This window comes from Barbatula barbatula, assembly GCF_947034865.1.
Source record: "Barbatula barbatula genome assembly, chromosome: 9".
In the NCBI taxonomy this organism is placed as follows: domain Eukaryota; kingdom Metazoa; phylum Chordata; class Actinopteri; order Cypriniformes; family Nemacheilidae; genus Barbatula; species Barbatula barbatula.
This window is the reverse complement of record NC_136772.1, coordinates 3629504-3657009: the sequence shown is the minus strand read 5'-3', so window position 1 is coordinate 3657009 and position 27506 is coordinate 3629504. Positions and strand designations below refer to the sequence as shown.

Sequence of the window (27506 nt, the reverse complement as noted above, 5' to 3'; positions counted from 1 at the left end):
GTCTTTTGTTTATCTGTAAAGTGAAGCTGAAACGATTCATTGTGTTTTTGACTTACATTTTATGATTCTGAACTTTAGTATTGTGGTTGATTTGCAGCTGTAACTAAAACGGATAGGGGAATATGTTAAAGATAGGCAGTGACATGTAAGGGTGGAATGTATGACAAGTTGCAGCCGTGGAGTTAACTTTAGACTATACTGTGATGACTAAATGAAGCAAATAGAAATATTTTAAAAAGTTAAATGTATCTTTCTTATTATATATATATATATAGTATACTGTATATAACTATATTGTTATCAATTACCCGTGGGAACTTTACCCATGAAATATTACATTTTTTATTGTAGTTATGAGTCAATGAAGAATTTAATTGTAGGATCATTTTGTCCTTATTGGAGAAATTTGAATCCATCATTTCATCATCATCAATGCAAAGACTGAACAACAACAACAATGTCAAACTAGCTTTTTTCAGTTGTTTATTTTGGTTTAAGATCTTTTAAATATTCAAGTAGTTGTTTTAAGTGCTTTGTAATACAAATAGCTCAAAAAATGTAATGTGCAACAATAATGACTGTAAGAGAATTGCTCAACAATTTGACCAAAAAACAAATCCTATAATTATTATTACTGTTACACACTTCGGGATTGGAGTCAGTGGCCATCATGATGGCTTTATTTGTTGAAAAGCACATGCACACAACTGTTGGTTATTCATTCAATTGTCGAGTTCAATTTTACAAACACTGGTGAAATACCATGCTAAAATCAATGTGTTGGTGATAAAAAGTGGCACGTAAAATATGTTTCTATATTAAATATTTAAACAAATTATTGATTGTTGATTCTTAAAATGATTAATAAAATGCTAATACATCTAAAATAAAATATTTTGTATACAAATGAATACAATTGTATTAAATAAGAATGCAAAAAAAAATTATAGTGCTCTTAACCATTTGGACCCTATTGAATTAAATGATACACTCCCCATCCATAAAAAGTCACACATTCTAATATTTAGTTGGAGCGCCTTGAGCTTTGATTACAGCACACATTCGCCGTGGCATCTTTTCGATAAGCTTCTGTAATGTCACAACATTTCTTACCATCCAGAGTTGCATTCATTTTTTGCCAAGATCTTGTATTAATGATGGGAGAGTCGGACCACTGCGCAAATTCCCAAAGAATCCCAATGGGGTTAAGGTGTGGACTCTGTGGTGGCCAATCCATGTGTCTCATGCTCCCTGAACCTCTCTTTCACAATATGAGCCCCATGAAGCAGTGGGCAGTGTATTTCTTTACAATTCCGTACAAATATATGAATATCAATTGATAGATTTATATATACATATCAATAAATAAAACTGTATGCATATACATTGTTTTACCCACTTGGCACCCACCACATGCTGCAACCTCAGTATCTTTCTGGAAGAGCACTTGAGGATAAGTGCAGTGTGACCTGAGCTCTTGTTCCACTAATACATTTTGTACCCCCAGTGTGGTGTGAAAGTAGGGAGTGAACCTATGCGCTGAGAAAACCAGTTTCCTTTATAATTTCCTGCACTACACACAAAGATCAGCATCAATATGCCTATTAATAATTCAACCTTGGGTTACCAAATCTCTACTTAAAAGACAACAAAGATTTTGTTGTTATACACCACTTGTGCCTTGTTAAAGGGACAGCTCACGCAAAAATTAAAATTCTGTCATCATTTACTCACTCTCGAGCTGTTTCAAATCTGTAAACATTTCCTTTTCTGAACGAGGAGAAATATATTTTGAAGAATCCTTGTGACCAGTTTTTGGCCACCGTTGACTAGGAAACATTACAATGGTAGTCAAAAGTGACCCAGAACAGTTTTTTGTGTTCAACAGAAAAAAGAAATTCATAGAGACATTTTTCCTACTATGCAGTTAGTGGTGGCCAAGAACGGTTTCATGTGTGCTTTGTTTCACACAAATCTGTCTTTATTGTTAAACAGCAATAAAAACTATAACAAGACTGTAAAACAAGACTGAAATATAAAGGACTGGCGAGCGTTTCCCCATATCTGTGAGACAGAACAGGGTGAGAAATCACGTTCCAGACACCTTCTCAGTGAGGCGACATGTTGTGGAAGCAAAAGTGTAACCTGAGAGGCCCGAGTTATGCTGTGTGATAACAGTAACATGCCCAACACCAACAATCACCTTGATTTTTTTTAACATTTTTGTCCTATTAATTTTGGTAAAGTTTTGCCTCTGATCAAAAGTAAGTTTCATAAGTAGCCTGATAAAAGCAGTTTTACTTCACATGTTGATATTGCATGATTTACCAAACCATATTTTTTATACAATTCTGCTCAAAGAATAAATCATGGCGGATGTAAATAAATAATCTCGTACTGTACAAATGTGTTATTCACAGCCAGCCATGCATGATACATTGACACATTTGTAAGCAAATGGGGTTTACTGAGATAAAGAGAGTAGTGTTTGGTTTCTCGTGTCTGTCACTGTGAGCCAAACGCTCGATATCAAATAAAATAGCTTTAACTAGGCTACTGCTATGACTGAATGCAAATTATGAAGTGTTTTAATGTAAAAGAAATCTAGGGGATAGTACTAAGAAGCTTTCTAAGAATGGCAAAGAATATAAACTATATAATGACATTTAATATAAAATCATACGTTTTAGTTATTTCTTAGCAGTCAGACCAAAACTCTTTATTAGTGTCTATCAACAGAAAATATTAATAATTTTAAGATTAAACTTGAAACATTTAAGTACACATTATAATAAAGTCACATTTCAGAATCTCTCGAAGCTGAAGATATGCTGATGACATCGCCCCTCCTGCAATGATCCTCACTCGCTACCCTCCCATTTGTATGTTAACTGCACTTTAACCACAAAGCATTTTACCATCAATTTTAAACTAATTTAAAAATTTGTTTTCATCAGGATAAATAAGTCAATGTTCTAGAATCAAAATGACTGAAAAGCATGAAGAATAAAGAAAATAACGAATTATTTAGTTCTATACATAATGAAATACATGTAAAAGCAAAGATCAAAAACCTGTTTAACATTATTTTAAACACACCCAAATATTTTGAAAATAAATCATTTAAATTGTCAAATTTTGTTAGTTTGGAAGTGTAAATTTAAATAAAAAGACCAGACAAGGGCTACATAAACAGTGATGTTTGTAATGCATGGCGTAAGACAAAACAGAGATCCATTATTACCAATGTACTCAGACAAAGCATAGACTAATTCAATACATGTTCAATTGGTTCATGCTAACAAAATATTACTGTTTCAGTCTTATTTTCAAAATAAAAATATATAGCCTAGGTGACGCATGGCTGGACATTTTTTATTTAAAGGCATAGTTTGACCAAAAATGAAAATTCTGCTATAGGGATATATCACTAAAAAGGTGATATTTGGAAGAATGCTTATAACCAAAAAGATGTTGCCCCCAATTGACTACCATAGTAGGAAAATATACAATGTTATTCAAAAGTTCACCAGAACTGTTTGCTGTCCTACACTCTTCAAAATGTCTTATTTTGTGATCAACAGAGCAAAAATAATGATGAAGTTATTTTTCCTTCGATGGGAGTCAAAATCTGTCTGGTTATACGCATTCTTCAAAATATCTTTCTCTGTGTTCATCAGAACAAAGAAATGTATACAGGTTTGGAACAACCTGAAGGTGAGTAAATGACGACAATGATAAAACTATCCCTTTAACATCTGGATGAAACAAAAGTCTTCATCTTATGTCTTGTGAATAGTTAACATTTTTATTGATTTTTCCCTTACTAAAGTACATGGACCAGCCAAATTTATTTCAAAGGACATTTTCCATTATAGTCTCTCAATTATTAAGAGCTCACAAATGCAGCGTGCATAATGAAAAAGATTTGTGTTTAAAAGATGTTTAGCTTTTCATACTGCAGTTCACAACAACAACAATAACCTCATATCAACTACCCATGTGCTATTACCTTTGTGCTAGGGTTTTGTATCATAATACTGTAGCACCTTTTCCACCATCGGGTCGAAGAGTTCCTGTTGCAAAACTGTTATTTCAACAGTTCCAACTTCTGCTTTTTCCTGGTGCCCCAAGTATTACCATTACATTCTACAATGTAGACCCTTGTTTATCAGTCATCCACCCAAATATTAGCGGACAGCACCTATTTAGAAAGAAACACTTTATGTTACGTGACCACCACATTACAACATGTGTTTTACCAGCACACGGTTAGCAAACTGTACCATGTAGGCCTACAGATGAAAATCCACCTCATTCAACCCAATAGCGAAAAAGTGTGCATACTTTTTAGACCAAGAACAGTTAATCATGTGCAAACCAGTGGTTAAGTGACATGTGGAAATTGGCCGGTGAAGAATTCACACCCGTGTGCTTTTCCTCATGTACGTTAATGACCGTGTCCGTTATAACAGAAGCAGGTAGAGCAGCCACAAGAAGAAACACAGAGTGCCAAAGCAGGTGTGCCAGTCCAGTTTGAGAACGTCAAAGTCGGGGCTGTTGTTACCTGTGACCTGTAGCATTGAGCTGGAGGTGATAGTACCGGCCAAGTTAAAAGCAGTGACCGTGTACTGCCCAGAGTCTGTCACAGCAGCGCTCTGAATGTACAAAGCATGCTTGCCTTCTTTATGGGAGAGTTCTATGTGCTCATCATTGGCCAGTGTGTGTCCATTCTTGAACCTGAAGCAAAGAGTGAATTGTTATGTCACACAGTCACACCACAGCAAAAAATACATATTAATACACACGCAATGAAGGAAAAAAATTAGGTGTAGAGGTTAAAAACTTGGAACGTATGAATTCAAATGTTAGTATAATAGAAATGTATTGCATGGAACAACATTCATGTTTCCCATGTTATAGTATTTCAAGTGTTTCAGATCAAAATGAAAAGGAAAGAATGGTTTTCTAGACAAACCTGTTTCATGCGAAATATGTGAAAATGTGTTACTGTATAATCATGTCTGTTGGTTATGTCTGTTGTTCAAATCTGATTATAGGATTAAACGTTTACACAGAGCATGTTTTCCGATTTAACAGAAGATATAACAGTGTTCAGCAATCATTTATGGATCAAGCTTGTTATAAGCTACCCACCATGTTAATGTAGGCTCAGGGAATCCAGTGACTTCCACTTCCAGGGTCACCGGAGATCCCTCCATAACTGTGGCATTAGACAAGGGTTTGGAGAAGTTAGGACCCGAGCCAGCTGCCAGGTTACCAGTAACCTTTTTAGAAGATGCCAGCCTGATTTCCTCTCGGATGGCTGTGGGCTTGCAAACATCCGAGTCCGGATCTGCAGTTAATGGGTTAGCATGCATGTTATTGGACTGAGTACTGGAATCATGCACACACTGCTGTGTTTCTGTACGACTCTCATGCACAGAATAAAGAGTTTTGTGGCATTCAGTTACGCTGCTTGGTGGGTTGGCAAATTTGCTCTTTAATATGCTGGTGAGGGTGTTGGATATGAGACTAGGAGCTGGAACTGTAAGAGGGCTTTGAACGAAAGATGACGATTCTGCTCTGAACCTGGCACCCGAACCCATGGTGGGAGAAGGGTTGCTCTCGGTCTGACTTGGCATCCACTCCCGCTTCTGGTGGACGGCGTCGCCGTGCTGGCTGTGGGACTGGTGGCTGAACTGGTTTACACGAAGGCTGTGAGAGCTCACGCAGTAGCCATCGTCCATGTCATTTTCAGACTGAACGATGTTGGATTCAGGGGTCTCGGATAACGGAGGCAGGGAGATGTCGTCTGGGGAGGTGCATTCGTATTCGTCGTTGGAGAGCGATTCCTCTGTGAGAAGTTCAGGGTGGAAGTCACATTCAGGTACACTTCCTGGTGGAGCTGCGGATTCGGGTGTTCCATGTAAAATAAATTCCTCCTCTAAAGAGTGATGACATGCGGTCTATAGAGATAAAACATACACAACCAAGGAGAAAACTGTGAAAACAAATATTGTTGAATATTTGTATAGAAAATGTTTCATGATTTTGCTATAATACATATTTTTATGTCAATCATTTTATTCCATCAGCTTTGGTAATAAAACAGAGTCATTGTATGTGACACATTCAATAAAACAATATACGGCAGTATATTCCTTATTATCCAAACTGTTTACATTTTTAACTTTACTTTTCCAACAATCAGTGGAAATGTTCAACACTGTGTGCTGTGTAACACAAAATAACAATATTACTGCCAATACGATATTTATAGAATGAAATTAATATTTTACATTTTAACTTGAAATAAAACACGCAAGCCCAACATGGTGGTTCAGAGAATGTGGATTAAATCCTGTTGGTTGTTCTGTAAAATGTGAAAAACTTACAGCCTAGATAATATATATTTTTAGATAAACGGTCTGATTATTACTTTTCTGCACAGTTGAGGTTTTTTGCATTTGAATTTATATGAAGCAGTTCTTTTAGACTTTAATTCACCCCGAAATGAAAATTCTGTCATCATTTACTCATTCTCTCTGTATGACTTTCTTTTGTTGTTATTCTATTGTATGGACAGAAAACCAACAGTTTTCTGTTTCCATCAAAATATCTGAACTGCCTCATGCTGGGGCCACACCAAAATATTTGTTTAAAACGTATAAGAGTTTTAAACGGTGAAACCACAAACATGAGGAGAAGAAATCCTATATTTAATAATTTTGCTCCTATGATGTGTGGTGGACCGTGAGCACACCACATACCAACAGAGTCGTGACTGTGAACACATTCTGAAGAGAATTTGCGAGATTTCCTGAGTTATTTATTATTGAACTGTAAGCTTTGTTTATTAAATATGTGTTCAATATAATTAAATGTGTACATATAACCTATACAAATATTAATCATCGTTGAGAAAGTGCTCAAGCAGCATCGTCTAAAGCATTTAAGGTGGCACAGCACTAGATATCATTTTATTGCAACTTAAATATTGTGGTATTTATGTCTTCACAGTATTAATACACTTTTGTAAAAAATAGCTGCTGACATTATCACCAGAAAGAGTCTACTGGCTCAACTCCACTGGACCTACTTTTTCTGTTCCACGTTAAAGCATCCGCACACTCGGACTCCAACCACGACCGTCACTTGAACATAGCCTGCTTTTCATTGAAATTATCTATAATTGCGATGATAGTGTTTGTAATGCTTTTGACAGAAAATTGATGAAATAAAGAAAAGGATTTGTTGAAGTGAAAACTACGGTTGTTATACTTCTGTCAGCTGGCTTTCTGATTTGTGACAATCAACAGAGTTCTTGTGCGTTTGTCCTCGGGGTTTCCCCCACACATCAGGATTTCTGATCGTAAATATTCAACATGTTGAATATTTCATATTCGTTGTCGGGCGGCTCCGATGTTCTTCCAATCAGGATCATTCACTCTTTACACACATCACACCACAGGGAAATCTGATAAGATAATCTTTAGAGCCGGACACATCATCGTGACTTCACCTAAAACTGTCGGAAGGGGAGAAATCGGCCCGATTATCGTTGGGTGTGGCCCCAGCATAAGTGTGAAATCTGAAAATTCTTTAAAATAATAGTGAAATAACTGATGGGTAAATGAGGAGTAAGACACATATGAAGTTTCTATTGAAAAGGCTCATAGAATGACTTCTATGACAGCTAATGCCCTGATAGTCGGCCCTCTGAGCAGAACTGTTTATCTGCACCCTGAAACATACCTTCTGTATGTCTCTGATGCCAGGTCGTGATAGGCCTGGATCTCGTGGAGGTGGTGGGGGAGGTGGGGTTTCTTGGGAGTCTCTCTTGGTTTGCTGCAGCATGCAGCTCCTCTTATCTCTCTCTATGGGGGAATGGCTCACCATGTGCATGTGAGAGAAGGTAGTGTGCATTTCCTCTCTCCTCGCAACAGTAGATTTGCATGTGATGGTCTCCACCTTGCTCGTCTTGGAAAACGCCTCTTGGGTTTTAACTCTGGTCTCTGACACCTTTTGATGCTCTGGATGATGTTTGTCAGCCAAATCTTGACTCCTCGTCTTGCGAAGCTGAGGTTTCTTGTTGATGGGTATCTCTTTAGTACAGTGGGGACCTGTCATCTCAGGCGTATGACCACTTTCCTTTTGCTCGGGCTGTGAAATAAAGTAAGCGTTAATAAAAGGAAATGCTTGCAACTGCAAGTTAAAACACCTTTTTTATTCTTACAGTATCGATAGTGTCCCGTTTGTTGTTGTCTTCAGGTGTCGGAGGTTGTTTCAGCATCTGTAACTGTGAAAACAGTACATAGGAAATACATTTAGTATCATGAAAACACTCAATTGCACCAAATTGTTGTAAATGTTAAATGTTTTGGAGGTAAACAAGTGTGTTCAAACTGCTTCAATGTGTTTAGTGTTTTCATCTTTACCTGTAGTTTGGCCTCAAGGTCCAGCAGTCCATTTGAGAGCTCTTTTATCGATTCCACAATTTCATGGTGCTTGTTGATGGTTTTCTCCATATATTTTTTCCCTTCTTCAGCGCCTTTATTAAAAAAACTTCGTTACATTTTTTTGAGGATGAAGGGTGGTCAACAATACAACGGCAGATATTTCAGAATGAATTCGGATCACTTTCTCACCATGTAACCGTACCGCCAGCTCTGTGATCTGGTTAATGCTCTCCTCTTGCTGCGGTATCGTGGGCCACATAAACTTTTCAAACTGTTTGTAGAGACTGCTGACTGCTTCTTTAGTCTTACACTGGGACGAATATTTCCCCACACGTATGATAGTGGAGCTTGCTTCATCACACCAAAAGTTGTACTGCATTCAAAAGGAAAAGGGAGAGGAGAGATTTTTATTTTAGCCAGTTCACTGTCATAATGCTTTACAAATTGAAAAATATTGTTTCTTTTAAAGCACTTTAAAGACAAAATGTTTTCCAACCGACTGGAAATAACCAAGATGAACCTGTTACTTTTCTTATTATGTCATTAGATGTTTTCAGTAAATCCTCACCTCCTCTAAAGCTTGCTGGAGTTTGACATTCATCTCCAGGTTTTGTTTGTATTCCTCCGCGGTCCTGTCAAAGTCGCCCACCTGTCTTAGCAGCTCATTTGAGGCATCTTCAATCTCTCTGAGACTGTTGCCAATGAAATGCTTCTCAGAGCTGCCTGAGACCTTCTGAGTAAACACTTGTAGCTTCTTCTTTAAAACCTGGAACAGGGAAAAATTTGAATACCAAAAGTGATAATTATACATACTGTGTTCCGTATTATAGTCCTATAATGTACATAGTTTAAGTCTTCTGCAGGTTAAGAGACAGTAAATCTGTATGATTTCAACACTCCAGGGTGATGAATTAATAAACCTCAATAAAGAAAACAACACTATTACCTGTAGCTTTTCTATGTATATCTCAATTTGCTGGATCTGATTTTTCACAGCCTTTAAGTTTCTCGATTTCTCATTTTTCTTCATGTAGTTGAATTTCAAATTGTTGAATTTCTTCTTGAGATCTTTAAAGGACTCTCTCAGCTAAAAATAAGCAAGAAATATGCTGTTGTTATCAAAATGATGCATATGAAGTGAAAGTCATGAAACATGTTACACTGAAGGCCAAAAGCACTTTAATAGATAAATAGATTCCTCAAATGTTGGTCTAAACTTCAAACAAAGCAATCATATGACTGATATGATTTACCATGGTACTTATGGGTTATTTCATAAGTCACTATGTATGAATTACAGCATTTGGAAAAGAAACGCATGAAGATTTTTCATCATTCTTAAACAAACTGTCAATATCTCACAGAGAGGGGATCCAGGGGGATTATTTTAGAAGCATTAATGATTGGACCAGTGTATGATTTATATTGCAGATCCATTTTTGTCCAGCCCGTTGGGCTTTTGCCATAGTGTTAGGTCTCGTAATGACAAGCTCCAGTTTCATCCCAAAGACAGCTGCTGTCCTGTTATATGACCCTGTTATATAGCTCTCTCTCGTAACGGTCCTACTGGATTTTTCCAACAGGGGGCTGTAGAGGGAGCTTCTACTGCACTCTAGAGCGAAATATGGCCCGATTGAGGCCCAACTTACTGTTTCCTGACCGTTTGCGAGAAAAATAAGAAATCCGGTCTGACAAGTTCCTTCATGCCAACATTATATAATAGTATATTTGATGTATTCCATGGACATATGGATGTATTTTGTAATGCCAGAGGAGGATAAACTAGCCCAGAAAAGTATGGTTTCCGTAACATTTTCCCCTTAAATTATTTTCCTGTGGGGTGCCAAGCCCAAATTTGTCTTTTGGAAATAAGTGTGAAAGCACAAACCCCATAATCAACATTTCTGGGTTAATAAAGTTACAAAACAAGCCAAAGTCTCTTATAACAGCAGGCGTTACAACACAAGGCTTAATCTGAGACTCTTAACAATTTAGTCAAATTGCCCTTTCTTAACATTTACCATTGGCTTACTGCAGCTTTGGCTCAGGGCCTTAGCATAAGAATAAACTGGCAAATATAACAAAGTTCAACTATTTATCACTTAGTCTTAGTCATTGGTAATTTTTACTTTTAATTAAATTGTAAAAACTCAAAATATAATATAATATCAGCCAACGTAGCTACACTGGAATCCATATCCATACGGTAGCATATAAAAGCTTTTTTAAGCGGTAGACAGTGGTGAATTTGAGAATGGGTGGTAAGAGAAATAGAGTCACCCCTGCAGACGGACAGCAGCAACTGTCCAGGCCAACATGTCAGATTGTTTATCCATGCATATTTATGACTGGGCGGAGCTTAGAGTGGTATGTTAGACAACATATGGTGACTCGCATGCGCATTACATTAGACATAACATTGAGTCATGCCATATTTAAAAGAAGTTTAAATCATGTCTTCCTATCAAATAAATAGGTTCTAAAAAACAACTGTTATTCAGAACACCAACACAAAACCTATCCCATAATGTTTCATTTAAACTTAAAAAAATAGCGTTAAAACTCAGCTCTCCCGACTAAATGCTAAAACACTCAACTCAACAGAGACTTGACTTTCTTTCTTTAAGCAGAACGCAAAAGAAGATATTTTGAGGAATGTTGGTAACTGAACAGAGTCTGCACCTATTCATAAAATTTTTGGGTGGACTATCGCTTTAAGTAAAAAATGACAACAAAATTAACTAATTTGTTTTAAATTCTCATACTGTATAAAACCACGGCATTGACAGATTGACTTGTTGTACAGAGTGTACAGAGTATACAACTACTTTTAGAAATTTCCTTTCCTTGCTTTATTTAAAGCCTCACAGAAGTCATGCATGAAAATAGTGTGGCATCTCATGACATATACGTAGAAGGCTTGAATATTAATTTAAGAAGCTTTCGATATGTTATCTACAGGAGAAATGAATAGAGATTGAACTAGAGCATTGGTTTTACTCATACAACAGCATGAGCTTCATGTGTTCAACGCTTTCTTCATTGGAAATACTGTGGATAGTCAGATATGTTTTCACCCAAAAATAAAAATTCTGTCATCATTTACCATTCACCCTCTTGTCATTTTAAACCTGTATGACTTACTTTCTTCCGTAGAACACAAAAGAAGATATTTCGAAGAATGTTGTTAACTGGCATTGGTTTGTGTCCATTCAAAAGAAGTGAATGGGGTCCAGTGCTGTTCGGTTACCAACTTTCTTCAAAATATCGTCTTTTGTGTTCTGCGGAAGAAAGTAAGTCAAACAGATTTGATATGATAAGAGGGTGAGTAAACTATGACACAATTACATTTTATGGGGGAATCACTTTAAATGCTGTTTACAAAACTTTCTACTCATCCGTCAGATGAGATTTGTCCACTAGAGGGAGTCAGAGATTACTTATTATTTTTAAACACTGTCAGAACATTCAGATTTTTATCATTTATTCACTTTAAAAAATGGGGCCTTTCACCAAACTAACAAACCATGAATAAAAAGTATCTGGTAAGGACATCATGATACTATACGGATCTCTTGGTTACCAAATAACTATGTAAGAGGTCTGATTTTCTGTACACTAGAAGAGTGGGGTGGGCGGTAAATATGTGATATGGGTGGAATTCTCGGTCTTATCAGAACTGATGAGAACAAATGGAGGAATCCCTCACCGCAGGCAGAGATAAATCCTGTCAACAGGCTAAATTTAACAAGGGCAGACATGCCATAAATAATGACATAGATGAACAATAAGAGCGAACCAAAAAAGCCAGGCAACATGTGTTACTGAGCCCTTGATCTGCAGAAAAATGAGTTCAGAAGAACAGACATCAGGGTTGAGCTTAAATCTTTGATGAAAAATTAAAAGGTATTGAATAAATCCATCAGCTTAAAGCATATAAAATATGTTATAACTTCTATAATAAAACTTCTCTGCAAAATAAGATTTATTGAAACCAATTAGTAGAAACAAATATGCAAAATGGTGTTGCTAAATTGGGAAAGAATTCAGGAAAATGTACAGAAAATTATAATCACCATTTGAAACCAGAAGATAAGCTCGAGCATCACATTGACAAGTGAACATCATTCAGGGGATCTATTTCAGGTTCTTTCCCAGCTGGGATTCATCACCTTAGTAATTGATTTTCGTAATCGTGACTGACACACAGACATGACTCACCTCACTGATCTCTTCCTTATAGAGACAGCAGTGAACGTTGCTCAGTAAATTCTCTTCACACTTGTTAGCCTCAGCGATCCAGTTGGTGCTTCCTCTCTCCAACTTTTCCAGCTTCTCATGTAACCGCTGCACTGACAACACCAGCTGACGCTTAAAGCGGTATGATAATGTCATTTTTAGCACTTGCTTTATCCGGCAACACGTATCTTTGTATTATATTATTTCAGGATTTTTTACTTATATAAATATTTCAATATTAAATGATTTATAAATAGTAGGCTCTTGTGGCAAAATGTTAAAGGGAGAACACAATAGCGAACGATAAAAAACACCACAAGGTAAATGAAACAAAAAATCTATACTGTAAGTAAATGGCACAGTTCGCACCGACTGCTGTACAGTGTTGGTGATGTCAGCACCCAGTGAGAGAGCGAGCTTGTACAGATGGTAAACGTGCTTCTGTCTCTCCTGATGCTGGGTCAGCTGAGTTCTGGCCTGACTGGTGTCATTAAACACAACCACCGGTTCTGCCTTTAAAACGGTATCAAGCTGGGAAAAAAACATTAAAACTTTATAAATTAAGTCATCAATCATTTCATTTAACTACATTGGTTAACATGAACAAACAAAGAAGATGCAAAGCAATGATCAATCTTAGGTATTTACTTAATGCCTTTACTAATATTAATTTATTGTTCTGGTACTATAATAAAAACCAGTGATCGTTATGTTACAGTAAGTGAGAATTATCTGTCATTTTGGTCGCACTTCAGTTTAGTGGGAAATTCTCGCTATTAACAAACCATTAATTACGACTTTTTCCCCAATTAACTCTTTATTGCTTATTAATAGTTGGGATTAGGTATTGGGTAGGATTAGGGATGTGGAGTACGTTCATGTAGAACATGTGCTTTATAAATCGTAATAAACCAATATGCATGCTAATAACACCTAGTTAATAGTGAGAATTGCCCCTATACTAAAGTGTTATTGTGATTTTTTTTCTTTTTATCATATTAAAGGGAAAGTTCACCCAAAGATGAAAATTCGGTCATCATTTACTCGTCCTCAGATTGTTCCAAACCTGATCGATTTCTTTGTTCTGCTGAACACAAAGGAAGACATTTGCATCCCCCATTGACTCCAATAGTATTTATTTTCCCTACTATGGCAGTGAATGGGGGATGAGATTTGATTAGTTACTGACATTCTTCCAAATATCTTCCTTTGTGTTCAGCAGAATAAACAAAATGATACAGATACGGTGAACTATCCCTTAAAGTCTGAGAAACAAACTCAATTTTTGACTTTCACTTTGTATTATTTCGTATTTTAATGTCTTTTATTTGATCATCAAATGAATGAAAACAGAATGACAAGGTGTGTTGTGTATAGCAATTCTAATTTAAAAATGCATTGCAATACCTCAATATTGCTTTTATTGGATTCTGATGGAATTTGCACCTCACCTCTAGATAAAGCTGATGGAATTTGACAGCCATGCTGAGAATGGTTTCATACTCTCTCTTCATATCTCTGACACGCTGATGCAGCTGAAGAAGCTCAGAAACTCTCTCGTTCTTCTCTTTCACTGGTATTCCTTTCAATGCCAGCAGCTCTGAAGTCTTCACTAGGAATTCCACCTCTGCATTAAGTCGCTATAATATTTTCAAACAGTGACATTACTTACTTATAGATGCAAATATAAGATTAGAAAGAGAGCAGAAAAGTTTCTTATACCAGGAACTCTGGCTTAGCAGTGTTGAAGTTTTCTTGTAGTTTAGAGACAGTCTGAGCATCACCCCCCAAATCCACTTTAGATGCGGGTGCAAAAATCTCCTCTATTGCTTTTAAATCATGAAGAACCTGCAGGAAGTCAACAAATCAGACGAAGGTTGATTCATTTCTTTGTTGAACAAAATCACAAATGCTTCAATAATAAATGAAATCAATATGGACCAACATTTTGGAACAGCTCCATCTTCTCTTCTGCACTAACAACACAGTAAAACACTAACAGTATACATCACTGCAGGTTATATATAAAAGCTATACATATATCTATACGTCTGTTGAGAATACAGTTTACTATGTGTATATTATGGAAATGTTTGTATTGTATATTGCGTACAATTGTCTATTATTTATTGTATATTGTGTATATTGTTGTTTATGTATATTGTACATTTTTCATATCTCACAGAGTCTTGTACCTAAGAATTTCACCATCAGGACACTTGAGTTTATGATGTGAGACCATAAAGAGATTTGATTTGATTGTTAGTTTTGTCTCTCAAACCTTGTAACATCAGCCAAAAAGCAAGACCTTACATTTCGTTGAAATACCTTTAGATGCTTTTTCAGTGACTAAAACACAGATACACTAGTATCTTGGAATATACTAGAAATGTGCATTAGCAAAATACAAGTGTACAAACGTACCTTTTTGACCTGATCCTTGAATTTTTTCCACTGCTTCTTCACTGATTTTATCTGACTATAATGAAGTTGCCAAGACGTCCACAGGTCAGCCAACTCAGATTTTTTCTTGCTTAGTGTCTCCATATGTACCTCTACAAAATGCCCTGCTGCTTTAACATTTAGATTCAGATTGCCACTGACCTGCAAATGACAAAAATATTAGGTTGCAAACTCATAGGTTTCCAAACATTATCAGTAGTCGTGTTGCACTTCTATACCCTCCAAAGTGTCCTACCATGTTGGAGGAGTTGATGAAATTGTTGCCCAGATCCTGCATTGTAAAAAACCTCTGGAGCATAGTCTGCCACTTAACATCCAACATTTCCTTCATAGATGCTCCTGTGCCTTCATTTTCCTCCTCTTCTTCCGGCTTGTTCTTGTAACATTCCTGCAATGTTCTTATCTGCTCCTCAACCTGTCACATCGCACGAAATATCCTAATTGGAGTAATGGAAAAGAATATCTACAAACAGAGAATAAATAACAGTGTTTCCATACCTCATCAGCAGAGCGCAAAAAGTCCACATAGGGTCTGAGACTCTCCACGTGTGTTGAGATGTTTCTGACAAGCGTTTTCATCTCTTCGGCCAGAAGCGAGGCTTTATTGGACAACTCGACTGTCTCAGGGGATTCCAGCCCCCGTAGCTCTTTTATAAAACCTGCTATAGCCTCCGATTCTCTCATGACATCCTGCAAAACAAAAATATGATGCACAGACCAGATTTAGGTACCATATGCTGGCTTTAATTTTGTGGCTATTAAGTTATGACACTTTAATAAACATTTAAGAAATTGAAATAACATGATTTGCTTGAAGTTCAACTGTATCGTATTGCAGAGGGAGTGTGGATGAGTACGATCGTGGCATCACCTGAGACTGCGAGAGGAGCTTGACGTGTCTGTTAAGTGCATCCTCAGCCTCGGTTAAGGTTGAACCAGGTTCTGTACTAGCTGAGAGAACACTGTGGCTTTTCTTTATCCAGCTGGAAACCTGCAGATTGAGACGTTTTAGATAAATCACTGATCAAATTAAATGGATTAAAATAGTAAGGCTAAGTACATAACACCTTAGTCACTGTGTCTTAAAGCGAAAATCGAACAATTGCTTTCTACAAGTTATCTAAAGTTAGTCAATTGCAATTGGGCATGTTTACCTACACTACCTCAGTTTAGTTTTGATCTCGATGCGGCGCCGACGTGCCTAGAAAAGCAGGAGCATCGCACCTCATGCGCATCGCGAAACGTGAATCGCCCCTTAAATATTTGAAATGAATACTATACTTGAAACAGTAATAATAATGACTTTCATTGGGATTTTTTATTTCAACGTGTTATTGTATTCTCCTTGTGTATGATAATAAAATTGGAAAACATTGTGATTCTTGAGCGTGAAAAAAATGAAATATATGACAGCCAGTGTAATACCTCAAGAGGTTGGCTAGCGAGTAGCTTCTTTGAAGACACTAATATAACATCATTCCATAATTCCTGTAGTTATAATTGTATATTTTTTATACCTTATCTACAAGATCTTCACACGAGGACACCACCTGATGTCTTCTGTCTGTTAGCTTTCGGTGTGCTTGGCACTCACGATTCAGCACCTCCACTCTCTCTTTGATGTATCCCAGCATCCTGTGCAGCCCTCCAACACTAACAAACACACAAACAAACTCACACACACACTCTATATATGCCTGATACTTAACAGAACATCAAAATCCTTTTATCACTCCACAGAACCTAGAATCTGGAAATCTGCTGTGATAAGGGTTATTTTTGAACACATTGCCAGATCTGTTTTCTGTCTTCTCACCTTTGTGGATTGAGCTTCTGCAGTAACAGCTGACCTCTCTGAAGTGACTCTGTGGATGCTTCTTTTATATAACGTGAAAACTCTTCGTGTTTCTTAGCTAGCTCTTGTAATGGCATAGATTTGGTCTTCAACTCTTTAAGGGCAGCCTCTATGCCTCCAAGCACCTCAAATGCCTAAAGAAAATATGTTGTGTGTTCCTGTTAGTCTTTTTTTTTAACTCATGACAGTAAAGGAATATTTTTTCATCATTTACTCGCCCTCGTGTCATTCCAAACCTGCATGATTTTCTTTCTTCTGCAGAACACAAAATAGGATATTTTAAAGAATGTTGGTAACCAAACAACATTGGCCCCCATTGACTTCACATGTATGGAAACAAAACCACCGAAACAAAATATCTTCTTTTGTGTTCCCCAGAACAAGAGTCGTATACAGATTTTGAACATGCAAAGGGTTCATAAAGAATGAGAGAATTTTCATGAACTATCCCTTTAAATGTCACATTCATAATGAGCACCATATAAATGCCCACTAGGAGGCAGTGCGTTCAACAAAAATGACATCCACACATGAGTGCGGTCAGAAGAGAACTGCATTGAGGGCTCAAGTGGCTCAGTTATTCAAACCAACAGTTTAACCACAGCGTGTGAAGTGCAACTGCATTACATACTTTATTAGCACTCCTGTAAAAAGCATTGCTGTCCTGCAGATGAGACAGGCGAGTCATCATCAGATTGGAGAACTGCTCATGTGTGGCTTTTAGTTTCTCTCTCTTCTCAGATAAGCGCTGAAGGTCCGAGCAATCATTAGTGGAGAGCATTTCAGACGCTTGTTGTAGTAACCCTTCCACCAGCACACTCCAATCCTAGAGATGAAAAACACAATTCAGTAATCAATAAGGCTTCAATCAAGTCGAAATAGGAATGTTGGGGTCAAACATTTGAAGGGATCATCCGAAATTCATTTTTAAATCACCCTCATGTCATTATAAATCTAATCCCATATGACTTTTTTTCTTTAGAACACTAAAGAACATTGGTAACCAAACAACATGGACCCCCATCGACTTCCTCTGCATGGAAACAAATCCACTTTTGTGTTTCACAGAAGAAAGTCACATTTGGAACGACATGAGGGTGATAAATTCCAAATTGTATTACCATTTTATTGGGGGGTTAACTACGCCTTAAAATCAAGCAATCATACAGTACCTTGGTTTTCCGTTCCATCTCTTTGTGTTCCTGAAGAAAGTTCTCATTTTCAGACATGGATGAACCAAGCTGATTGTTTTCCAAGAATAAAGTCAGATTTTCCTTTAACCATCGTGTCACCTGTTTAAAAGTCAAGGCACCCTTTTTTATAAAGTGCTTTTGAAAGCCGGTTCAGTTCATAAATACTGTTGAGTCCAGAAGTCCGAGGCATTTTTATAAGCATAAATAATAAATAGCTTATATTAAAAAATAAGCAAATCTAAAAGTGGAATCTTACGTTTACACGATAAAAAACTGAAATGTTTTTCCTTTTACGTTTTTGAAAAGTTCCACGTACACACAGCTGAAACGCATAAAACGTTTTCCGTTTTTAGTTGAAAACGGTCTTGTGTAAACAGCCTCATGCACAAATGTATTTCAGCGATTGTATATTTTTTTAATAGTATAAAAAAGTTGCTTTTCACAAAAATAAAGAAAAGCTTAAGGCAAGCTAATGTTTTGTTATGTAAATCAGTGCTCAATCATTTCCTTGGGAGCAGTTAGTGCCTAGCTTGCATCAAAAGCAAGCACGTGACCTCTCAGCATGCAGACTATGTTGGGCAGTTATTTTAGCTCAACATTTTTATAAAGACTGCCGGTCATCAAAATGTCCTTGCAGTGCGACCGCAAGCAAACCCTTTACCGTTCAAGAGTCTGTAAAATAACACATATTATTAGGATTACCCCTCTGTATATTACACTATTTCAATACCAAGATGTGCAATACATAATGGCAAGACATTTGTAGACGACCGTGAAAGGTTTGGAACGTTATTTTATTCTCTCATCACATCGATTTTCATGTTTTCAGTGACGATAAATTTCACTTTGCTAAATCTTTAGAAATACACAAGCTTTTCAGATTCTTCTGTTGCTTTCAGTAAAACTTTGTACAACAAACTCTCATCTCAAAAATAATTGTGACATGACCACTCTTCTAAATGAGTGACAATAAATCCAGTAAAGATGACTTTGCAGTCTATTATAATAAAAATACTGTTTCCATCAAGGTGACTTACTTCCTCTTCCTTATGCTCCCATTGACAAATCTGATGGACCATTTCCAGCTCACGCTGTTGCCGTCTCATGCGAAGGTCCACTTGCCTGCGTCTGTCCTGCAGAATCTCCATTAAACCTTCAACCTTTCCAAAGCTGTTCCAGGCCCCTTGAGAAGCCCTGCCGTACCGCAGGGCCTGTTCCGACTGAAAGTCCTTCAGAAATTCCAGCAGCTCACGGCTTTTATTCAATACCAACATTGACTTCTCCAACATTCCTGGTGACAAAGCACACGTCTCTAAAAGCTTTTTATTTTTCATTGCAGTAAACCTATTACTAAAAATATGACAGATATTCTGAGAGTCTGTGGGGATATTCCAATTATTCATGATGTAAATCTTAGAATAATCCCTTTTAATAAGGTTATTAGCACGGCGCCAAGCGCGGTACCAGCAGTGACAGTCTGATGCTGATATATATTGTCCAGCCTTTACTGAAGCTCACATATTCACGATTGCTCTTTTATGACATATCGCTTATTGCTCCCCGAACTCTTTGCAAGTCGCTTTGGATAAAAGCGTCTGCTAAATGACTAATTGTAAATGAAAGATGTTTTAATTTTTTCAAATGTGTTCGAAAGGTTACTTCAATATTTTTGCTAACCTTTTATCAGTTTGTGTGTACAGAGTACCATGAAGGCACTTAAAGTCCCAGTGAAATTCAAAATGACAACTCAAAATTTGTCATGAAATATGCCAGCGTTTATAGTTAATAGCTTATCAATGTGGGTCATTTTCTTTTAAAATTCATGTACCCTCATAATCTTCAGTAAGAATCTGAAAATGCACTTCCAACGTGAAATTACTATCCAAACATAAATAATGTAAATTAGACAGCTTGGCCGGAGCATCCATTGACTAAACTGTCAGTCTGCTCAAGTTTCATTTCAAAATCGATGCAACAGCTGTTTTACACATCCAATCAATTCGCAGTGAAACACCCAAGCCCCGCCCACTAATTGTATCCTTTTGAAATGCCTTTTCACTTAGAAATGTGTCAGAATACGGAAGTAAAAATGACCGCAACTTACGTTTCACAGGGACTTTAAGTTCCTTTGTCATTGTTTAGTAACAAAAACATTGACATTCACATTGTCCTGTATGTTATATAATTGGTCTATTTCCTATTCTGTTTATGTTATTTTCTGTGAAGTTGCTTTCCAACAATGCACCTTGTGTAAAGTGCTTAAGAAATAAAACTACAAACAGAATAAATGTAAAGTCCTTACCTCTTCTAATAGTACTGTGCCTCTGAATCACTTCACTCATGTTGTCTGCAGAAGTCAGATCAGGATCAACATTCTGAAAGTCCTCAGCTTCATCAATCTTGATGGCAAACTGTAAATTGAAAAGTGTATATATTTTATATGTGTTGGGGCTCAATTATTATCACATGACAATATGTAGTTGAGTTTCATTCTTTCAACATCTGCTCGGAAACTGTGTTTGTCCTCTACGTGACCACCTGCTGGTGAATGACAGCTTTTAATTACATGTTACACAAAAAATAGCGGCAACCTTCAACAGATGAATGCAGATGATTCTAGGCACATCATCATAACAGTCATTTAACAGGAAGGATGTCTGTTGAAATGTCACCAGCAGAACAAATATGTGACCCAAGTCATGTGAAAACCAACCTGTTAAAAAATATTTTTTGAGATTTCAACTTTTCTACATAATGTAAAGAGCTTATGTGAAAATATAACCTTGATATATTTAATATTGACTGAGTGTCAAAGATTGAAATCGTAGTGAAATTATGAAACTATAATCAAATCAGTATGTATGTCTCTGTTCGGATGAACACAGAGAAAGATATTTGGAAGAATGCTAAAAGCAAACAGTTCTTAGCCACCATTGACTACCATAGCAGGAAAAGTTGCTTTATTTATTTCTTTGTTCTGTTGAATACAAAATATCCATACATTATAAGTTATCTGGAAGAATGTAGGATAGCACTATTGGGGCACTATTGACTAACATTGTCATTCTTCCTGCTATGGTAGTCAATGGTGGCCAAGAACTGTTTGGTTACAAGAAATCTTCTAAATACCTTCCAAATATCTTTCTCTGTGTTTATCATAATAAAGAAATGTTCACAGATTTGGATGAACAAGTAAATTATGACAATTTTTACATGCTCAACATGTGTTATTATTTCCCAAAATACAAGACTGGTGATGAATCAGGGCCTTCTTTCTTTTGTTTCTAGCTGAAGTGAGTTGCTGATATCAATGAGTAATGTGACTGATTCAACCCTCGGATCAGCGGAAACCGCCGTTAGATAAATAAACCAAACAAGTAACACAACATTGTATATTGAATGTTTAGTCAGTATAAAATAGCACTTTGCTTTCCTACTTTAAAGCTGTGAAAACAAAAAGCATACATTGTATTTCTAAACAAATACATTCTATACAGTGTAGTGCGATAAGCTTAGATCAAAGTGTCGTGTGGCACATTGAACCCCCTCAGACTTGTTTATATCCTATATTGTTAAGAGAAACCCGATTTGTTTATAACACTTCATATTTTGTTTCGGGCTAAAGTCTGTAAAAATGTTGCACCATTGCACTAATATGTTTTGAAAATGTCACCATTGCTTGGATTTTAGTTTTTGAGACATCCCAGCAAGCCAAAAAAGCTAAAATTTAGGAAGCTGAACCAAGAAAGCTTCTATGATGCTGGTATATTCTTCAGCCTCTCTGACAAATCAATGCATCTCTTCACCGTTACCTCCAGAGCACATTCGTAGAAATGACAAGCCAAAGTCAGGAGAGATCTCCTCTTCTCCAGATGGTTCACCAGCGTCTTCCAAGCCTCGCTGAGAGAGACAGCCATGGCCTCATACACCAGTGCTTCTCCCGGCTTCTCCTTCGCTTTTTTATCAGCCTCTTCCAGCAGAGCCCAAACACCCCCTTCATTTCTCTGACAAATAAAAGAACGTTCGCAAGTTTTAGATCTGACAAAACACAGTTCTCCAATATATTTGTACACAACCTTTCGTTTAATCTGTAAACTAGTCTTGGAAAAATTGAGAGCTACCAAGCCGATTGGAAATATCTGCTTGGCAGATGCATATAACTGAATTATGAAACATTCTGTAAACATTCGGTGAACTCTCCTTGCAAGATTGAAAAACAATCCCTTTTACTAAATATAAAGCCAGGTATTTGGATCTGGAATCATTAAAGTGTACAAAATGTCCTATTATACTATGCAACATCTGTTGAGAATTATTTTATATTTCTCTTAGTTTCAGAGCCATAACATCGCTTATTCTTACCCTTCAAATCTAAATAAGATTCATCATGAATCGAATCATCCTGTAAACAGTCACATTTCAAGGCTCAAATGAAACCTTGTAGTTAAATAACTGATTCATAAAAAGCCATTTAAGTTCAGGTGCTATAATGATACCTGAAACAGTGACAACAAAACCCATCAACGGAAATATCAGAAATCACACACGGCTCTCCAAGAAGACTGAATTGAATTATAAAAACACACAATACAGAAAACTATCCAGATTATACAAATAAAGGATATGTACATTGCACACTTATAAAAATATAATGTTAGATGAAAGCATCTAACAGATACTTAAGTTTTCTGGGAATTGAATCCATAACATTGTGGTTGACACTTGACAGGTTCACACTACAGTTAGAGATAAAAGAAGATATTCTAAAGAAAGTTGGTAACTGAACAATGGTGGTACCCATTCACTTGCATTGGTTTTTGTGTCCATACAATAAAAGTGAATGCCGCCATTGTTCGGTTACCAACCTCCTCAATCTATCTTCTTTTTTGGTTTGCAGAATAAAGCAAGTCGTACAGGCGAGTAAATGATGAAAGAATTTACATATTTGGGTGAACAGGTCAAAATCAAAAGAACAAAGCTCTAGAGTTTACCTTCAGTTTTGTTAAAAGCTGCTCGTGTTCCTGTAAAAGCTTTTTGGTCTCATCCTGGTTGTTTCCGATCTCCAGGAGGTTTGGTTGTGCTTCCGTCAGCTGTAGCTGCACCAGTTCTCCACACTTTAAAAAAAAACAAAGACATGTCAACATACATTGACATTGATGCATCCATGTGGTCTCAAGTGCATTTCACCGAATGTAAACAACACTAGGAAGATCTTTTCTGAAGGCCTTCTACTGGACACTGACCAAAAAGCATTTTGATTTCAAGGCCAAGGACCCTGGTGAATTCTCATCAGATCTATAGCTCTAATGCACACGCTGGCGTGCAAATAGTGCTGATCCCAAATTCGTATCGCAATTTGCAAGTACTAGACGAGCCATTCTGAGATTAAATGCAACGGCAAGAGCTACAACAGCTGTCGCAGCATGTCCCATTTGATAAACAAATGCAAAAAATACAGTTTAAAGTATGCGGACTGATTGCAATCGGTTTATGTTCGTCCTTTATTTTAAGATTGTGAATGGCGTTTATTACACAGGCATGTGATGCCATGATACCAACATGCCCTTCACTCTTGTGTATGAAGAAACAGCCTTTGTAATGAGCAGTTTGCTCAGAAATAAGCATTCTGAAATTACAGGCTCCATATGCTGCTAGGATTTTAGTGGAACATTAAAGAAGAAACTCGTATAAAAATGTCTTGTTTTCCATAAAACAGGTAATAGGCTTCCAAGTTTCCAGCACTACAGGAACACAACAGTCTTTGTTTTACAAGCAATACTAGCAAGCCTAAAAGCTCGACAGGAGAATGACAGGATCCAGAGAATCATCATAAATAATTCAGGCCATAAGGAGAATAGATGGTCACAGAGCTCAGTGTTTTACTCACGGCTTCTTGACTTCCATTAAGTCTCTACACCTCCAGCATTGTTGAAAATTCACATTCCGTTGAGTTTTATAATGGAAAAAACTAAAAGGTTTTCATTGATAGGTCAAGCCAAGAGCCTGTTGAATAAGCAATGCTGTGAGTTTCTGACATTAACGATCAGGACAAATCCAAACCCACTCACTTTGTCCTTGCATGAATGTAAAATAAGGATGACACTCTTTAAAATAAAGGTGCTTTAAAGGTTCTTCACAGCGATGCCATAGAAGAACCCTTTTTGGTTACACAAAGAACCATTGTATCAAAGGTTGTATCATTGTATCAAAGGTTCTTTGAAGAACCATCTCTTTCTTACTTTTTTATTATCTAAAGAATCTTTTTTGTCACAAAGAAAGTCCTTCAGATGTTAAAGGCTCTTTATGAAACCATTTAGACAAAAAGGTTCTTCTATGGCATCATGAAGCACTCTTTTTTTAAGCATTTTAAGAGTGTAAGCATTTAAAGACACATTTATACCACGGTAATATAATGCAACTAAACTACCCGCCGAAAATAAAAATTCTGTAATCTACAGTATTCATGATCAAGAACATGTATAGGAACACAAAAGTCGATATTTTGAGAAATGGACAAATGCATTGTATGGACACAAAACCAAGTCAATGGGTCCAGTGTTGTTTTATTTCCAACATTCTTTAAAACACCTGGAAGAAAATCATACAGGTTTGAATGACACAATGGTGAATTTTTCCTTTTTGGGTGAACTATCCCTTTAAATATGAATGCTGTTCAAAAGTCTGAAAACATGACATAGTTTGAACGTATTTCCATACAAAAGGACAAAGAAAAGCCTCGGCTTTAATAACTTTTTAAATACATTTATTTTCAAAAGATTCTGCACTATTCACCGGCCATGTTTACAGTTTTCAGAATATTTTCTAGATGCTCCGTGGAACACTCTTAAACCGGATGATCTATGTTTTAAGACAAACTTGTGGAGTTCATGTCAGTTCGAGTGTGCGCTGCATCAAAGCAAAAATGTTAAAACATTTCCCTTAAACTGTTCTTTTGACATTAAGTTGTTGTTTAATAATAAGTACTGTATAGTGTAAAAAGGCAAAAGAAAACCATCTCATTGGTGGTCTTTAACATTGGGATCCCACTGTATAATAAAGAATTTAGTTCTGCATCAAGTAAATAAGAGACCCATATCAACCAGACATGAGACTCTTTGTTAAGACCACAAATGAAGGCTTGTTTTAGTAGAGTAGAAAAATTCAAAGTACCTTTAGCACCGATACAACAATCTGTGAATCTCCAGCCTGTACAGCCACAGTGCTGATTGTTGTTGTGGACGGTTGACCTCCAGCATCACCTTCACCGGACATTGTGGACACTTTCCCCTCGAGTCCACGTGTCCAATATTCAGAAAGGTCAGAATAAAGCTCAGGACACACGGTTGCTGTAGTCCGGATCTCCTCTCTGACCCAGCAGATGGTTTAAACCCAAACAAACTGGAGTTGAATGCTTCATTTAAAGTGACAGCGTCTACATCCACATCAAAGATCCAAAATCCTCACAGCCTCTCAAGAAACTTCTTTCAGCATTTGGGCTCTCGCGGACTCAACGGGCTTGAATCAAGTTTATGGCGCAAACACAGTCGACTATGTTGACAGGGCAGAGTGAGGCAGGTTAAAAATAGAAATATCCACTAGGTTTATCACACTGTGCTGAGAGCAGTTTGACACACCCCCTTGGTTTGGTAGCTTTGGTCTGTTGCTCTCTGCCCTTCCCCTTACAAACATCTCACTTTTTCTAACCTTTGCTTTCCATTGGAAACAATCATTTTTTGTCACTATATTAAGTCATCGAGCAAAATTGTATCTGTAATTTCAAAACTGTCATTCCCAGCATTCCCTCGAAGGCATCTTTCCATCAATATACGCATGTTTGAAATGACAGTAGAAGAGGATGAGCATGTTGTGTGCTTGTCTGCTTGTTTCAAACCACAGAGTGCCAGAAAGCCACATTACATTCCTTCCTATTAAATATAATGGCAACAAAATTATTCAAATCACTAGAACTTTGCATTTCTATTCAAATGCATTACATTGATTTACTGCACATTGCAAAAACAAAGGTTTTTGATCTGGTGTTTTACAAGTCAACGATCAATGGATGGGAAAAGCCCAGACAAGTGTTCTGATAGTCAGAGGTGACAGTTCTCTTAAATCCACCCTTAAATCCAAACTTTTATAAACTTTTTCATTTAAATGTCATAATGGAAGTAAAATCACATCTTAAACAACTCTTAAATATCACTGTCTGGCATTGTAAAATAAGAACTTTAGAGGTACACCCAGTAGTTGTGAATAGACATGAAAGATTCAACATGTGCACTGCACAACCCTAAGAAGAATATGACAAAAATGGCTGCTTTGTACTGGCGTTTCAACAACAGAGTTGTAGGCTTTATACTAAAAGCTTATAAAATGTTTAACTATAGCAACCTTATTATAAAAATAATAAAATACTGTGGTGAGCAAGGCGGGACGAGAGCCGTGAGGCGGGGCCGATGGCGTGAGTGATAGTTGGGATCAGCTCGTCCCGCCTTCCTCACCACAAATACATTTCATATTTTCTAACTGTGTGTCTAGCCAAACTTTAACCATGACATTTATATTTTTGAAGTTTACAAATCAAATGCTTGTCACAACAGTGATCCAACATTAACATAAATCATGGAGATACCCATTTCATGTGAACAATTTTTCTTGTAAATCTGTTTTTCAAAAGGCGCTGTTCATTTCCTCAGGGGTGAAACAGTGGAAAGAATTACCGAGTGAATATTTCAATCATTGTCAAACCAAATACTCACTGTTAGAATAATGTTGTCTTTTCCAATGAGGACAATAGGGTTTGCAGAACGTCCTGGGCCTCCGTGGTCTTCCTATCTGTGCCTGATGGAGGAAATGTTTTGAGATACAGTGGGGGAAAATCAGGGTAGCGTTAGAAAAGCATACAGATCTGCACATCGGCAATATACCATTTGCTTAAACTAAGTTGTTTTCATTTAAAACCTATTAAGCAAACTGAAACATGAATTATTTGCCGTGAGAGAAGCCCAAGCTTGCGAGAAGAGACATAAAGAGGACGTTTTGTATGAGTTTTGCTGTGAGTCTGCCTGTGAAGAATGTCAATATTTTAAACCAGATAAACTAAAATAATAAACAATCCTTATATTAACTACCATGAGAAAGGAGATTATTAATTTTCATTTAGCTGTACAGATCTGGCATAAAGACAAAAAGACACTAACATTTAGTAACTTTGTAGCATTTTCATAGTATTAGTATACCATGTAGTTGTTTTATGAAGTTTCCACAGAGGGCGGGTCATTCCCCCAGTTA

At 36.9% G+C, this 27506-nt stretch overlaps 1 protein-coding gene across 1 annotated transcript; it reads right to left on the bottom strand.

The window, feature by feature from the left end:
• Nucleotides 1-3186: 3186 nt before the first annotated feature.
• On the bottom strand, nt 3187-25484 carry ccdc141 (coiled-coil domain containing 141; the record flags this gene model as incomplete). Its single annotated transcript, XM_079465162.1, has 25 exons — nt 3187-4740; nt 5158-5969; nt 7666-8166; nt 8240-8302; nt 8442-8554; nt 8652-8835; nt 9031-9228; nt 9409-9549; nt 12684-12833; nt 13071-13232; nt 14153-14341; nt 14424-14549; nt 15126-15305; nt 15400-15579; nt 15663-15854; nt 16036-16155; nt 16682-16817; nt 16981-17153; nt 17651-17845; nt 18192-18311; nt 19250-19503; nt 20515-20623; nt 22025-22216; nt 23204-23326; nt 25383-25484. 25 exons carry the CDS (start codon nt 25482-25484, stop codon nt 4467-4469), a joined length of 4989 nt encoding a protein of 1662 aa, XP_079321288.1. The 3' UTR covers nt 3187-4466.
• Nucleotides 25485-27506: the final 2022 nt, after the last annotated feature.